Source organism: Panthera tigris, chromosome B4, assembly GCF_018350195.1.
Source record: "Panthera tigris isolate Pti1 chromosome B4, P.tigris_Pti1_mat1.1, whole genome shotgun sequence".
NCBI classification, from domain to species: Eukaryota; Metazoa; Chordata; class Mammalia; order Carnivora; family Felidae; genus Panthera; species Panthera tigris.
Window position 1 is genome coordinate 34,320,912 of NC_056666.1, and position 16,877 is coordinate 34,337,788.

Consider the following 16,877-nt stretch of genomic DNA (forward strand, 5'->3'; position numbering starts at 1 on the left):
GATGCTATAGGAAAGAAGAGACTGGGGAGACTGAAGTCAGTCATGACAGAATTGCCAATCATTAAAAGTTGGGCAGTTTATCAACTGGCAAGAACATGTCTATGAACTCAAAAACAGAAATAAAGGTTAAATGCAAATATATTTAAGTAAAAATTTATAAATTAATTTTTTCCTTTTTTTAGGCTCAAGGTAGAATGTATTTAGTGAATGATAAGATCTCTGTAAAACAAATTATGCTGTCACCTGAATTTAAGTCATGAAAACATTACTTTGAGGTAGTAAGAAGCTCCATACTTTCTAAGACCACTAAACTATGTGATATTCAACAAAACATAATGCTAAAAGGCATTAAAAAGTTAAAAAGTACAGAGACTGTAAGAACTGCCCAGCACAGAGTCTGGATTTGAGATTGAAATTAGCAACAAAGAAAAACCTCTGGTAAAAGAAGAGTGAGGAAATGGAGGTTTCAGAGGATTGAGGGCCGTGAGTACAAGGCACCTTCTATATAACCTTCACAGACTGGGAAGGGGGATCTAGGGAAATCACTTGCTGGGTGCTTTCATTATGACTGTCTCTCCCTGAATTCCTCTCTCCTATTGGACTTCCAGCATCAAATATATCATCACCTGCAATCAAGTTCCTTTGGCCTCACATTCCTTTACCACCTTGACAATTTTTAAATCTCAGTAAATGTAAGTATCAATTTTGTCCCTTCCTATACGTGTGCTGCTAAAGTCATTTAACTACCCTAAACTATGGTACAAAATGAAAATGCCCAAACATAGTCGGCTTCTGGATGTGGGGAAACCCTTTTTTTTTTTTTTAAATTATTTTTTTCAACGTTTTTTATTTATTTTTGGGACAGAGAGAGACAGAGCATGAACGGGGGAGGGGCAGAGAGAGAGGGAGACACAGAATCTGAAACAGGCTCCAGCTCCGAGCCATCAGCCCAGAGCCTGACGCGGGGCTCGAACTCACAGACCGCGAGATCGTGACCTGGCTGAAGTCGGACGCTTAACCGACTGCGCCACCCAGGCGCCCCGGAAACCCTTTTTTTAATACATTAGTTGTTGACCTAAATATTGTGTCTTCATTAGATCTCCACTCTCACCTTCAGAGGATAGATGAACATCCAATGTGAACTCCTAACGTTTTCCTGCCCCATCAAAGTTTGTGTTTTTAACTTAGGAGAAACGGGAGAAACTCCATGGCAAGGCCCTGCTTCGCAGGCACTTCACCTTACCAGAGTCAGTTACATGCAGTCTCTTTCTCATTCATGGACATCTTTCATGTCCATGCTACATCTCAATTTAAAAAAATGAAAACTCCACAAGCTCTCCTCAACCCTGCTTCCTCTTTATTTTTTCACAATTTGTTTTCTTTCACTGTCATATTTTTCAAAACAACAAATACCATGATACTAATGACCCTCATGCACTAATGACCCTCTCCTGCCACTCCCCGACCTCCACCATTTCCTCCATTTTATTTATTATTTTAAATGTTTATCTATTTTTGAGAGAAGAGAGAAGAGAGAGAAGGAGGGGCAGAGAGACAGGGAGACACAAAATCTGAAGCAGGCTCCAGGCTCTGAGCTGTCAGCACAAGCCCAACACAGGGCTCGAACTCACAAACTGTGAGATCACAACCTGAGCCGAAGTCAGACACTTAACCGACTGAGCCACCCAAGTACCCCTCATTTCCTCCATTTTAGACCTACATTTTCAACAGCAGGGATTCCACTATTCTTTCCTGCTGGAAGTATACTGCTAATGGATTTCTTACTTTCCAGTGTTTCCTTAAAAAATCATTTATCATGGTGTGACCAGAAAGGTAGCTTCCTAAAACAAAGCTCTAATGACATAACCTCACTAACTACTGCCTGTCTATTGAAAATATAAGCTTGAGAGTCCGGAGACTCAAAAATTTCATCGTTCTGGCATTTTCTTCCACTATATACAACAACACATCTTATATGCCAGACACATCCAAATATGTACTGTTCTTTTACCACATTTATATATCATCATGCCTCTGTGCTTTGTTTATATTACTCTTGTGTATTACTCTTCTGTCCTCACTATCCACCATCAAAATCTTAGTCATTCTCCAAGGTTCAGGTGAAGTATAGTTCTGCTTGCCTCAACTCCCCTTTCTTTGCCCACCACTAATTTTTTCCATTTTTGCAGTCATGAACTTCTACTACATAGATATCTATTATAGTGCTTATCATTCTCACCTATATTAGATACGGATATGTTTATCATCACTGGAAATTAACTGTTAAGATCCAAAAGAGTGCAATGTCATATCTTACTTTTTAATGTCTTCTTTTTCTAAAAGTGCATCTCATGTATAAGAATGCTCCATAAAAGTCTGAGATTTAGAAATTGAGGTAAAGGTAAATTAAAAAGTAGGAATAAAAGGAGTACCTGAAATAAAAATGGAACAATCTTTTTGAACACTTAAAACTCCTCTCTACTCTCATACACACTCACCTCTTGCTTGATGGATTTGACGGACAGGTGGTCAGACATCCACCTAGGTTGCAATTCTGCCTTTGTGCGCTGTGGACGCTTTCCCTATAGTTAGAAGTGAGGAAAAGAAAGGAAAAGACAGATTAGGGTGTTCTCAGCTACTGCTACTGCTGCTGCCAGGATTAGAGTGGCCTTTAAGGCACATGGGTTATGGCTTTACCTAAATAAGAGCCAAAGGTATCCTTTGGACAGTCAATAAAATGACTTTTCAATTCCATAAGGTACCAAGCCAGTTTATTTTCTTAAAAGAAAAAAAAAAGCAAAAAACTTACAGACACCAAGTGTCTCCTCTATCAATATTTATCACTGGCAAGAAACTCTTTTAACTATTTAAACACTAAAAAAATATTTTGTTGCAAATTATTAAGAGAAAGCCATGTTTAACCACTTTTCACTGAAGGGAATGGCTCTGAAAGGAGGCATTACGAGCAGATGGAGGCAGAACTCCCCTAAAAGGCAGCTCAGTGGCAGCAGTGAGAAGTGAGGGTGGCTGCCTCAGCTGAGAACCAAAGTAGCAAGACAGAAGTGGGGAAAAAGACTCAGGGACCAGAAATCAGAGAGCTTGCCTGAGAAGATTAGACTTGACAAAATTTAAAAGCTTGAAAGCAATCACTATAGGACATTTCAAGAAAGGAGTTTTGAAACTTAACTAACGCTAGGTATTTACCTAAGGTCAGCATAAGTTTTGGAATTTTTGTGGAGTGAGCCCCATAGCTTCACCAATGTAACCTATATTGAGGTGGTAAGCAAAGGCTTTGCAGTTAAGATGAGTAATTTTGTGGCTTCAGTATCAGTATCAGCATTACCCAGGTTTGGGTCCAGTACCACTTAATCCAAAGTCTTGAAACTTGAAGAATCAATGAGGTAAAGGCACAAAGGGTAGAAAAAAAGTCAGTGACAAAAAGGTGTGGTCTATACAATGCAAACATACTGCAAAGCAATTGTGGTAGATTTAAAAAGAAGCTTTAGAAAGCTTTCCTTAGGAGAATGACCAGTCCTCAGTACAAATGTAATCTAATCGTCAAAGTGTCATGACCTTCTTTTTCACAAAAGCTACCACAGCAGTTTCCTCAAATATGCCTATGAGCGACTCCTTTACGAGCTTAAAGACCCCAAGAGGAAGAGCTCTTCAATTTTAAGTAAATGTGAAAATTTACCATGGAATTCTCTTTCGAAGGGATTGTACGAGTTTACCATGCTAGTAGCAATAGCGGCTAATATCAACTTGACTCCAAACTTTGCCAAATCAGACAAAAGTTACTAATGTGGAAATGGTAGTCTTGATAAAGAAGATGAACTTGTTTTCCTACAACTTTACTCTTTTGTGTGAATTATCTATACTCTAAGTCTATTCATTTGTTAAAGACCTAATGTTTATAAGCTGTTTAAATATTACTGCCTGTAATATTAGTAACAAATACTTTTACTAGCTTAGATCTTTTATTTAAACCTTACCATAAAAGCTTAACTTTTATATGGTCAAAAAAAGCTTACTGATTCTTTTATTATTTCAACATTTAGAGAGCTATTTATTTAATCTGTTTTAACTTTCTTCACACTTGCATTTATTTTGGTAAGATTTAGTTTTCTAACAAGGTTTCTCACCAATTATCTACAACCATGAACAATGGATAGGACCAAGTACCTACTGGTAGCTGTGTACTATGCCAGGTACACTGATGTGGTTTCTTTTGCTTAATTCCCATAGAAACTTCTGTGAAGTTAGAGCTTTCATTTTACTAACAAAAAATAAAAATTTAGAGATATCAAGTAACTTATCCAAAGGGATAACTAGAAAAGGGAAGCACCATTATTCAATGAAGTTTGAAAGAAAAGCTCTTGACTCCTGCTATGCCATATTAACCCTCTGTCCACTGTCCTAGCTGTTTTGTGCTTTTACATACTGAGATGATGACCTGAGCTGAAATCAAGAGTTGGATGCTTAACCAACAGAGCTGTACCACCCAGGTGTTCCCAAACTGTATTTTATATATAATGGGTGTATCTGTGAGCACCACATTATGTTCTACTGATAATATGTTTCAAATGTCACATTTGAATCACTGGCATTTTTCATTATTACAAAAAAAAAAAAAAACTCTCTTGGCCAATATAATTAGGATGGGTAGTGGTAGGGTAACATAGTTAAAGCAAGGAATTTAAAAAATGTATATACTTCAAGCATGTATTTTACTTAATGTATAAATGTACTGCCATTCACCAATCATATGATGCAGTACCCCATTGAGAGGGTTTCCTATGAGTCAGTCATATAAATCAACCTCTTAAGCCATTATCTGCCCTACCAGTTCTGTTTAAGTGAAAGTGAGATGTTAAAGAGATTGGATTTGTAATCCAAATGCAGAAACCTTATCATTTTAATGATTTTTGTCCTATTCAATCTTTTACTGCTTTGCTCTAATTTGAGAATTAAGCTTTTTATTTTTTATTTTTAAAGTAAACTCTACACCCAACATGGGGCTTGAACTCACAGCCCCGAGATTAAGAGTCACATGCTCTCCTGATTGAGCCAGCTAGGTGCACTGCCTTGAGAGTCAACTTTTTAAAGAAATGTTTATTATTTGTTTTTTGAGAGAGAGAGAGTGAGCAGGGGAGGAGCAGAGAGAGAGAGATACAGAATCCAAAGCAGGCTTCAGGCTTTGAGCTGTCAGCACAGAGCCTGATGCGGGGCTCAAACCCACAAACTGGAGATCATGACCTGAGCTGAAGTCAGACCCTTAACTGACTGAGCCACCCAAGCACCCCTAGAGAGTCAAGTTTTTAAAGCAACTCATATTCAATGATTTTTTTTAATGGAAAATTTTCAAAGAAATTTTTATGCTCATATTTTATTGACTTCATAATATTTGTGTAATTACTGTAACAAGTACAATAAACACAAACACATTTGTAAAAATATTACACATGTTGATGAACATATGTCTTAAATGCTAAATGCCAAGGCACCTGAGTGGCTAGGTCTGTTGAGCATCCAACTTTGGCTCAGGTCATGATTTCACAGTTCATGAGTTCAAGTCCCACATAGGGCTTGCTGCTGTCAGCTCAGAGCCTGCCTCGGATCCTCTGTACCCCTCGCTCTGCCCCACCCCCATTCACTCTGTCTCTCACGCTCTCTTTCAAAACTAAATAAACGTTAAAAAAAAATTGCTAAATGCCAAGTTCAGCAAAGACCGTGAAGATTGGTACATTTGTACTGCTTTGAGTAAATCATTTATGATAAGCATGTCTGTTACATGAAGTCCCCTTCAGAATGCTTCCAATATGCTGATTTAAGTGATAATACATATGATTGTCATCTACCTCTTCTAACACTCCTATTTTACAATACTTTTTATCCACCTGTTATTTTGGAGAAAAAATTTTATTATCTTCGGATTTGGCTAAGGCTATAATAAATCTCAATTTATCTTGGTGAATACTGATATCTAAGCATCTTTCCATGGCGCCTGTGTGGCTGAGTTGGTTAAGTGTCCAACTCTCAGTTTTGGCTCAGGTCATGATCTCACGGTTTCGTGGATTCGAGCTCCATGTTGGGCTCCGTGCTGACAGTGCAGAGCCTGCATGGGATTCTCTCTCTGTCTCTTCCCCACTCGTGCTGTCTCTCTCAAAATAAATAAATAAACTTAAAAAAAAAAATCTTTCCTTCTAGGAACAGAGGTCTTAATATATTTACATGAGATTTAAAAAATATGTATCTACTAACAGTTCTGTAGCTTTTTCTTTCTTATCAACTATGTACAACTCAAGTTAGTTTCACAGCAAAATTTGTTTTGTTGCTACTGTAAATGGGATTTTTTTCAGCAATCTTTAAATATCAGTATGCCTAATAATCACCTGAGAGCTTCTACAACTGCATATTAACAGATAACACCTCTAACAATTCTGATAGGGGTTGGGAGTGGTATACTGGCAAGAATCTGAGCTTTTAATAAGTGTGCAAGGTGATTCTGATGCAGAAAGTCTAGTTACCCAGCACTATTACTAACTTCTAATTAACAGACTTCTAAGCAGATTCATCATATTCCTCCAGGCAAAATGTTTTGCCTCTGACTCTTGTTTGTATCATTATACTAGATAAAACTTCCAAGACAATGTTACCAATAATAGAACCTAGGGATTATTATTTTTTTTTTTTTCTGTGTGCCATTTATGTGTATACATTCATATAAGAATATTGTTAACATTGGATAAATGCAGAACCTAGGGATTATTAGGAACAAAAGAATTATTATTCTTTTGGTGAAGGATGGCTTTTATTTGTTAGTATTAAGGACTTGACATTTATATTACTGAATGAAGAGGGTGTGTTTATATGAAGAATAGGAATCTAAGATATCTGTATCTGAATGAACAAGGGTAGCTACCCATTTCTTTCTTCATTTTTGAAATGTTTAGAAGTTATCTTTTTTTAAGGGTTTAGAAAAATTTACCTGTGAATACATTCAAGTGATTCTGGAGTTTTTTTTGTTTTTAATTTTTAAAAATGTTTATTTACTATTGAGAAACAGAGACAGAGCACGAGCAGGGGACGGGGGCAGACAGAAGGGGAGACATAGAATCTGAAGCAGGCTCCAGGCTCTGAGCTGTCAGCACAGAGCCTGAAGCAGGGCTCGAACTCACAAACCACGAGATCATGATCTGAGCTGAAGTCGGATGCTTAACCAACTGTGCCACCCAGGCACCCCTGATTCTGGAGTTTTTGATGGGATCCCTTTGTGATTACTCTTTTCCCCTAATTACTGAACTGCTAAGATTTTTCTCTTCATTTTTAAAATTTTTAAATTTTTGAGAGAGATAAACACAGAGAGAGAGCAGGGAAGCAGGGAAGCGACAGAGAGAGAGGGAGACACAGAATCTGAAGCAGGCTCCAGGCTCTGAGCTATCAGCACAGAACCCGACATGCGGCTTGAACTCACGAACTGCAAGATCATGACCTGAGTTAAGTCGGACACTTAATAGACTGAGCCACCCAGGTGCCCCTTAGATTTTTCTACTGCACAATTTAGATTCTCTTGTTTTTGTAATTAATACCCTATTTTACTAAGGTTTGCTAATTTATAGCACTATACGCCTTTCAAAATACCAAATCTGTTGTTATTATTTGGCTTGTAATTTCATGTTTCTTGAGAATTATAATTCATGTTTATCTTATTTTAAAAATTTTTCTTCTCTTGCAAAGAATAACTTTTGAAATTTTTCCCATCAAAACCATCAGTTTTATGCTTGTAAGTTTTTTTTCTTAGTTCATCTATTCAAAAAAATCATAGGTTGAATACTGCAGTAAAAAAGCAGAAATTATAAGAGCACCTGGCTGGCTCAGTTGGTAGAACGTGTGACTGCTGATCTTGGGGTCAAGGGATTGAACACAATGGATGTAGAGATTACATTCACTTATTTTTGAAAGAGAGAGAGACAGAGCACAAGTGGGGGAAGGGCAGAGAGAGAATGAGACACAGAATCTGAAGCAGGCTCCAGACTCCAAGCTGTCAACACAGAGCCCGACGTGGGGCTCAAACTCACAAACCATGAGATCATGACCTGAGCCAAAGTCGGACGCTTAACCGACTGAGCCACCCAGGTGCCCCTAGAGATTACTTTAAAAAAAAAAAAAAAAAAAAAAAAAAAAAGGCAAAAATTACAAAAGAAGGATTAAGCAGAGTAGTCATATGCCTTATTGATGATTTAATGTGTCATCGTTATATATAAAGTCACGTAAAGTTATAAAACCATCTCCACATAATAGTTACTTTAAGAAAATTAGATTAAGGGTGCTTGGGTAGCTCAGTTGGTTAAGCTTCCCATTCTTGATTTTGGCTCAGGTCACGATTTCAAAATCGTGAGACTGAGCTCCGTGTTGGGCTCTACGCCGAGTGCAAAGCTTGCTTGGGATTCAATCTCTCTCTCTCTCTCTCTCTCTCTCTCTCTCTCTCTCTGCTCCTCGATCACTTGCTCTCACAAGTGCTCTCTCTCTCAAAAAAAAAAAAGAAACTTAAAAAAAAAAAAAAAGAAAATCAGATTATGTGTTTCAATTCCTGGAAAAATTGTCACAGTGGGTAGCAGGTCACAAACTTAAGTATAATTATAGTATATGGAATTAAGTACGGTGATGAGGAAATGGAGATTCTTCTTTTGCTCATCCATTAAAATGTAATTATTGAAGCACTCTATAAGATCTCTAATAAGAATGGTGACTTTCTACAATTTTCCTTTTAAAGCACCAACCTACTTAGAAAAGTTAGAAATACCACTGGATTCACAACAAATTAATATATTTCTCCTTCTGTTTTTCTCTGGAGGTGCTGCAGCAATTAATTTATTCTTTCTCTTCAGATTTCAGTGGCAGGTGGTCAAAATTTTCTGACTTTTATGAACATGTGCAACAGTCAGAAGTATTAGAATTACTGCAATGAAATAAGCAAAGTCAATGACTCTTGAGCATCCACCATGGAAAAGGCTTTACATTAGGTGTTATGGGGTTTAAAACAGTAAGATATGGTGCCTAATCTAAACAAAGCTTAAACAACTCAAAACAGAATTAAGTCATGACAAAATGTGTTAGGTAGGGGCGGCTGGGTGGTTCAGTCAGTTGAGCATATGACTTCAGCTCAGGTCATGATCTCATGATTTGTGGGTTCGAGCCCTGTGTCAGGCTTTGCGATGATAGCACAGAGCCTGCTTCGGATCCTCTGTCTCCCTCTCTCTCTGCCCCTCCCCCACCCCTGCTCGCTGTCTCTCAAAAATACATAAACATTAAAAGAAAAAAAAAAACATAAGGGAGAAAATCCTAAAATTGGGAGACACGGGAGATCTTACGGAGAGTAGTATTCAAATAGGCAGGGAAGGAGAAGGAGAAAGATGCTTGAGAAAAGACAGGGCACCTGGGTGGCTCAGTTGGTTGCGCGTCTTACTTTGGCTCAGGTCATGATCTCACAGTCCGTGGGTTCAAGCTCTGCATCAGGCTCTGTGCTGACAGCTCGGATCCTGGAGCCTGCTTCAGATTCTGTGTTTCCCCCTCTCTCTGCCCCTCCCCCACTCCAGTTCTGTCTCTCTTAAAAATAAACATTTAAAAAAAAGGCATACATGAGGGTGTATATGCATGGAAAATATAGAAAGTGTGATTTATGGAACTATAACATAAAACCGGAAAAAGCATCACACATGTGGAGCTGGCAGAGTGGCCCTGGAGCTACAAAGACAAATACCCTTCAGAACTTGCTGCTTACTGGAAGAGAGAGAGTTTCTGCCCAACACCCCCCCCCCCCCCCCACCAAAAAAGCAGCATATATATACAGAAGTATGCACAGGCTGATAGAAGATACACCTGGGGGCTTGGGGAACATTTTCTGAGGAATGTTACAGAAGGAAAGTTGGTTCTAAACTGTGAAAAGCCATCCTAAGTACTATGGAATGGGAGTCACTGAGGATTTTGTGGGGCTAAGGAGAATACTGGATGATCCACAGTGAAGGAGAGTGGGTGGCATGAGGTCCCTTTTTAACATTCCAGATCAAAGTGAAGGGCTTGTACCACTTCCAGGAGACACTAGAAATGTATTCAAAACTTAATGAATCATCCTTAAATAAAGCAGTTTTATAGCTACTAAAGAAGAGGAGGAACCACCGGTTTGCATACCTTTTGGGCAATCATGTTGCAGATCTCAGGCAAGAAGTCCTCGCTGAGGAGCTTATAGAGCTGCCGTTCTCGAAGAGAGGTTCTCTCCCGAAAACTCTCAGTGACCTGTCTCCATTCTTCTTCTGTTTGGCACAGGAGCCACCAGGTGCCTTGACCTGGCCCTTGGGACCCTAAAAAAGAAAGGATAGGTTCATTAGCTAGATACCACTAGGACCTTTTTTCTGTTTATTCTCAATTTCATTCTCCCCTGGGTATGAACAAAACCAGGAAATAAAAAACATTTAAAAAAAAAGGGTATTAATTTTAAAAAGTTGATAACGTATAATTTTGATTTTCATGTTACTATTTACACCTAAAAGTATTGTGACCGTCGTAATTACAGATTTTAATAGAAATGCTTAAATATACTTACTTTTCTATTCAAAAGGTTCTGATTTGATCCTCTGCAGTCTTCCTGTTTCATTTATGTTGACATACTGTATATAAATTGATATTCCTCTCCCACTCCCAGTTTTAGGCAATTTGGATTACGGAACTGAAATCTGGTTAGGAATCCAATATAATCCCTTACACAGCATTTTACATTAAAAAGATAGGTCTTTGACAAGTTGCTCATTTATCCAAATGTAATGTGCCCATTACACTGTGCCCAGGTTAGAAAGCACAAGTGAAGATCTGAAGTTATCCATCAGATGGAGAGATAGGCACAGGTAAGTGTGAGGAAGAGAGAACTGAAGAAGGGCAAAGAAACCAGTTAGAAGGCTGCTGCAATAAGCTTAATTGCTTTGCATGGCTCTGGAAAAAGAGTTGTCATCATAATATAAATCAATCATATTTACTTAATCCTTTCTAGTTATTTTTATATCTTAGCAAGAGAGCATGAGTGCGGGAGACAGGCATGCATGGGGTGGGGAGGGAAAGGGGGGGTATAGAGACAGAGACAGAGGCAGAGAGACAGAGAGAGAGACAGAGAGAGAGAGACAGAGAGAGACACTCCTAAGCAGGCTCTATGTTCAGTGTGGAGCCTGACATGGGGCTGGATCCCACAACCCTGGGATGGTGATCTGAGCTGAAATCAAGAGTCAGATGCTTAACCGAATGAGCTACCACTCAGGTGCCCCAATCTTTTCTAAACTCCAACAAAAGTCATTACCATTTCTTGTCTGTGGCTCGGATGCCAAGGAGTTTTCTTCCTGTTTTTCACTGAAACACAGGGAAAGGAGGCACCAATTAAATTGCACAATGATATGCACAGGAAAATATTAGGTTTTAAAACATTTTTTTGGAAGTCAAACAGAGGAGTTAAGTGTTACCGGTTAAATGCCTACCCATCTGCCCTGCCCTAAACAATAGGGATTCTAGTGTCTTCCTCCCTGATCAGGGCTATACTGAAGAAAAGCAAGGTAGAGATTAAGAACGCAGGCTCTAAAGTCAGACTGTCCCCATTCAAGGCTTGCCTCTTACCATGTGACCTCAGGAAAGTTAATTAACTTTCCTTAAAATAGGCTATAAATAATGCCTACATCACAGGGATGTTGGAGATTAAATTATTAAATACAGAAGCGTTCAGTGAAATAGTGTTAAGTATCATCATCATTTGTACCCCTGAATCATGTAGGTCACTCTCTGTGGCCTTCTGTTTGTTTTCAATTATCTATAGCAGTGCTGCTCTATAGAACTTTCTGTGAGGATGAAAATGTTCTGTCTTGTCACTGTCCAGTATGGTAGCCATGAGCCGTATGTGGCTACTGGGTACTTGAAATGTAGCTGGTATGACTGAGGAACTGAATTTTAAATTTTATTTAATTTAAAAATATACAAATACTATCCTGCATACAGAGCTCTAAAGAATAAAATCACCAGCAGAGGGTAGCACAAGTCCACATATGATGTTAAAATGATTCTAAAATCCTCATAGTAAGATACCTTAATTGTTGGTATTGAACAGGGAAATGGAGATAGGTATAACATAGCATCCTGAATCTATAAGAAAGTCTAGATTGCTAACAAAATTCTGAAATGGATGCCATGTGTATACAACATGATTATAAAACATCTCTCACAAAACCCATAGAGGAAAGCTATGCTTTGTAATCAAATTCCTGGAAAGTGGAACACTGATTCTTAAGTTAAAAAAAAAAAAAAAATCGAATTCTGACTGATTTATATTCATAATGATTCCTAGAAATAAATACTTCTTAGTAGTTAATAAGCAACAAAGAGAAATCTGGCCTACTTCAAGCATTTAGGTTATTTAGTAGTTCTATAATTTAGAGGAAAGAAGTGGTTTGTCCTCTGTTATTAGAATTTTTAAGAATATGACTTAACTTCCATAGGTATAGAATGATAGAGCTGATCCTTAAAGAAAGTATATTTATATAGTATAGGCCAGATTTTCAAAATTCTTACATTAAAATTCACATGGTAAAATTTCCTAAAAGATCACGATGTATAAAACAAAATTTCCCATATGTAACAGTCTGTTTCCTTGCTAAGATTAAGCTCTTACCTGTAGTTTACCATAGGAAATTGTATTCTAAACACAATAAAGCATATTTGCTACTAAAATCTCCTTATAGGGAAAGAATTAACTCTTAAACTTATATAGGATATATAAACCTATTAAATCCTGATTATTAGTCAACAGTTAACCAGAATTAACTTAGCTCTACACTCCTATGAAAAAAACGTGTGGCACAACCAATTTTCAAAGTTAATACATATTGAGCACTTTCTGTAGGTCATGCATGGTTTTCAGTCATTTATACTGTTACGTTCATTATCCTGTTCAATTTAATCCTTATTATTAGTAGTATACCTACTATCCAGTAAAAGAATAGGCTTAGAGAGGGTAGTTCATGCAGCTAGGGAAGCCCTAGTGTACACTTGGTAATTTTGTGAAGATTCTGACCCAAGCCTTCATAATCTAAGTCCTATATCCTTCCAGTGGCACGAAGGAAAATCAAGGATGAAAGAGCAAGTGAATTAAGGTCCCTTCTAGTGTGCGGGTTTATGACCCTCATAGACTAACACGAATGTCTTACCTCACTATAATCTCCTCCTGTACTTTCTTCCGTTTTGGGGGTCTTCCTCTTCTTTTTCCGGTTTTCCCAGGAACAGCTAAGACACTTTTTTGGCCTTCACTTTCCCTATGAAATAGCACATTAAATCAAAATGTTCTGTAATAGAATTGATACTCAGCTCAGTCATGATCTTGGGTTCCTGAGTTGAAGTCCTGCGTTGGGCTCTGTGCTGACAGCTTGGAGCCTGGAGCCCACTTCAGATTCTGTGTCTTCCTCTCTCTCTCTGCCCCTCCCCTGCTTTCACTCTCTCTCAAAAACAAACATTTAAAAAAATACAAAAGGGGCACCTGGGTGGCTCAATTGGTTGAGCGTCTGGCTTAGGCTCAGGTCATGATCTCACGGTTTGTGAGTTCGAGCCCCGCTCTGGGCTCTGTGCTGACAGCTCAGAGCCTGGAGCCTGTTTTGGATTCTGTGTCTCCCTCTCTCTCTCTGCCCCTCCCCTGCTCGTGCGCTCTCTCTCTCTCTCTCTCAAAAAATAAACATTAAAAAAGAATTTTTTTTTTTAATACAAAAAAAAAAGTAAGATGGTAGCATTATTTTGGGACACTATGGAAACAAGGTCCCTTCCTCATTTAGGAAGCATTTAGTAAGGCGTACATTTCAGGCATTCTTTAAGGTCTTTTCGGTCCTATGCTGATGAAGCAGATCGTTAATTCTAGTAGAAAAAAGGAGCTATCAAGAGTTGATTATGACAGGAAAACCACTGCAGTGATGTGGTGGTACTATGGGCAACCTGCTGTATAGAGCAGTCTATGTTAAGGCAGTGGGACTCCTTGGGAACCTTAAGTCCAAACAACAGTATCTTTCACCATTCTGATAGCAGAGGCTACATTATGAATTCGTTTTTATTTCTGCATGAAATAACTCTTTGCCAACTCTTTATACACATGCTGTTATATCTGACTCCTTCAGAAGAAAAAAATTTGTGCTGCAGAATTCCGATGTATTCAATTTTTATGACATTTCTGTATAGTAGCTATCCCAGCCCTGACCTCACAGATTATACCTGCTCAAAGAGAGTTCTCCATTGGATTTTCCTTGCACTGGGTCCTCCTTATACATTCGTGTTCCATAGAAATACCAATAGAGTGCCCCAGAATTGTCTTCACCCAATGGTTCCACACGGAGACTATCTGCATCCAGACCCTTGGTTGAAGAACAGAGAAAAGAGGTTTGGGGAAGTAGGAAACAAAACAAAACGGGAAAACTAAAATGAAGTTTCAAATTTATAGTCAGATAGACCTCATATTTTAAAATGCCTAAGCATCTTATGTAATGTTCAACCAGGACATCTGAAACACAGACAGAATGGGAAGATGGTACCTTCTTTGAAGAGCAGGATATGGAAATATTTCAAATGTTTCCCACCCCCATCACTGCCCCCATTTTACCAACAAAACAAAACAACAAAAAAGGAATTCTGATGAACATATATTTGGTTTGGCCTTACTGTTATTTATGTGTGTGTCCATAAAAGGAAAGACAATTATAACAGAGTAGAATCCAATGTTGTGAAAGCTTTGTCCCACGTGAGCTCTATTGCAGCTCCACCGTAACCTACAGTAACCTCTTATTCTAACTGAGATCCAGTAATACAGCTCCCAATTTACCCCAGGCTCTGACCTATTTTGGCCTCCCCACTGCTATTGAAAATCTTGAGTCCTCAGCTAAGACTGTACTTAAATTGCACAATGATTTTATACTGAGTCCATGAGCAGAGCTGAAATGAGAAGTCATCAACACATTTAATCATTTCTGACTGAACAGGATTAGAAACTGACCTCCTATGAGTGAAAAGCAATAGCTCACACTCTCCCTCTGAGATAGATTTCCAAAACAGGTAACAGTAGAATAAGGAGAAGGGAAGAGATATTATATCTTCCTTCTCCAATGCATTTTTTGTAACATGTATGAATGTATGTATATAGTAGGGATGAACCTCACTCACTTGAATATGTGGGTTATAGTCTTTGTAGTTTTCAATAAATATTTCTATTAAATAAAATCAAATTTTAAAACTTGGGAAACAAAATTCAGTAGCTAATTTAGTTGCAATTTTGGCTGATGACAGGGTGAATAAATAGGTGCCTGACTGTTCCTTTGTCAGCTGGAACTCAGCCACCTAAAGACAAAACCAAACTAGAAATTAAACCAAAATAACATACAGTCATCTAAATGTATGGCTTGGATTGCCTTGGCTACAGTGGTCATTGCATACATTGTTAGCATTAAGAGTCCCAAGACTAGGAACATAAGCCAAACTAGCTTTTCTTAACATCATCAGATTTTATATCCTGATTGCCTGCTTTTTTTGCTCTAGGAAAAGGGTTTGCCAGTTGAGCACCTTGAGAAGATCGAAGACATCATCTGCATCTAGCCGATAATCACAGAGGCGGTGTAGGATTTCCACACGAGTACGAAGGGGTAGGTCTTGGAAACTGGCTTCTCTCAGAGGGTTGGGCTTCCCTTCTTCAAGCTCCCAGCGGTAGTTGATGATGTCCTCTAGGTAGCTGTGGAATGTCTGAGGCCTAATCATATGGCCCCAAACACAAAAATACATTAGTATAAATTACAGAGGATGGGTAGGAAAGGGGGAGAGAACTGATGGTTTGATAGTTGACAAATGTTAAAAAGAAAGCAGGAAGTAAAAAGGGGTCTCAAAGCCCCTTACTGAAGTTTCATGTTATTATACCATCTACTTGGACCATATACTGTCAAATTCCAAAGAAGATAAATATGGTAAGAGGGTTTCTCACAGAATAAGTTGTTGTACTTCAAACCACAAATAGCATGTTCTGGTGAAAAGATAAAAGTTCTAATAATCAATGGTATAGATTGTGAAACAGGCAAGTCTTACCTTCACTCATGCAATTAAAAAGAGACTATACAGGGGCGCCTGGGTGGCGCAGTCGGTTAAGCGTCCGACTTCAGCCAGGTCACGATCTCGCGGTCCGTGAGTTTGAGCCCCGCGTCAGGCTCTGGGCTGATGGCTCGGAGCCTGGAGCCTGTTTCCGATTCTGTGTCTCCCTCTCTCTCTGCCCCTCCCCCGTTCATGCTCTGTCTCTCTCTGTCCCAAAAATAAATTAAAAAAAAAAATGTTGAAAAAAAAAAAAATTAAAAAAAAAAAAAGAGACTATACAGTTTGAATGGTAGCAGTCAAAATTAGATCTGTAACTGAGATGGCAAACAAAAAAAGAAATTCAGTGTTTGCCCAACCTAATTAATTCATATTTCAGGTTAAGAAATAAAGATGGAAAAAACTTCTCTAGAATACAAGCAGCTACTCCTATATGCAACTACAATTTTGTATTGTTACATAAACTTTAAAGCTTATCACAAAATACTATATTCTAAATTTTGAAGATTAATTTTTCTATAGGAAACATTTAAGACAGTTTGATGGCAACTTAAATTTTTCTTGATTAGAGTTTGGCAATTCTATAAACTGCATTTTGATTAGTACCTAAATGTGCCTTGTATTTAATATAAAATAAAGAGCTGTTTAGTTGTTGGATGGTTATTCTATCTCTCAACTATTAACAAATCTGGGCACAATTTCACCTATTGCTTGATTAAAATTTTTTTCTCACTAAGCAAGGAGCTCTA

At 38.2% G+C, this 16,877-nt stretch overlaps 1 protein-coding gene across 4 annotated transcripts in view; it reads right to left on the reverse strand.

Moving 5' to 3' along the window:
* The window catches only part of LOC102954411 (cat eye syndrome critical region protein 2), a 180,229-nt gene that overhangs the window by 42,744 nt on the left and 120,608 nt on the right, over window positions 1-16,877 (reverse strand). For 3 of the 4 annotated variants that reach the window (XM_042991485.1, XM_042991483.1, XM_042991482.1), the window contains exons 3-8: window positions 15,616-15,799; window positions 14,278-14,417; window positions 13,233-13,337; window positions 11,342-11,391; window positions 10,189-10,358; window positions 2,499-2,582 (exon numbers count right to left, since the gene is read on the reverse strand). In XM_042991485.1, coding sequence (XP_042847419.1) covers window positions 2,499-2,582; window positions 10,189-10,358; window positions 11,342-11,391; window positions 13,233-13,337; window positions 14,278-14,417; window positions 15,616-15,799 — 733 coding nt within the window. The remainder of the gene's footprint in view (window positions 1-2,498; window positions 2,583-10,188; window positions 10,359-11,341; window positions 11,392-13,232; window positions 13,338-14,277; window positions 14,418-15,615; window positions 15,800-16,877) is intronic. The other variant, XM_042991484.1, reaches the window with a different exon arrangement.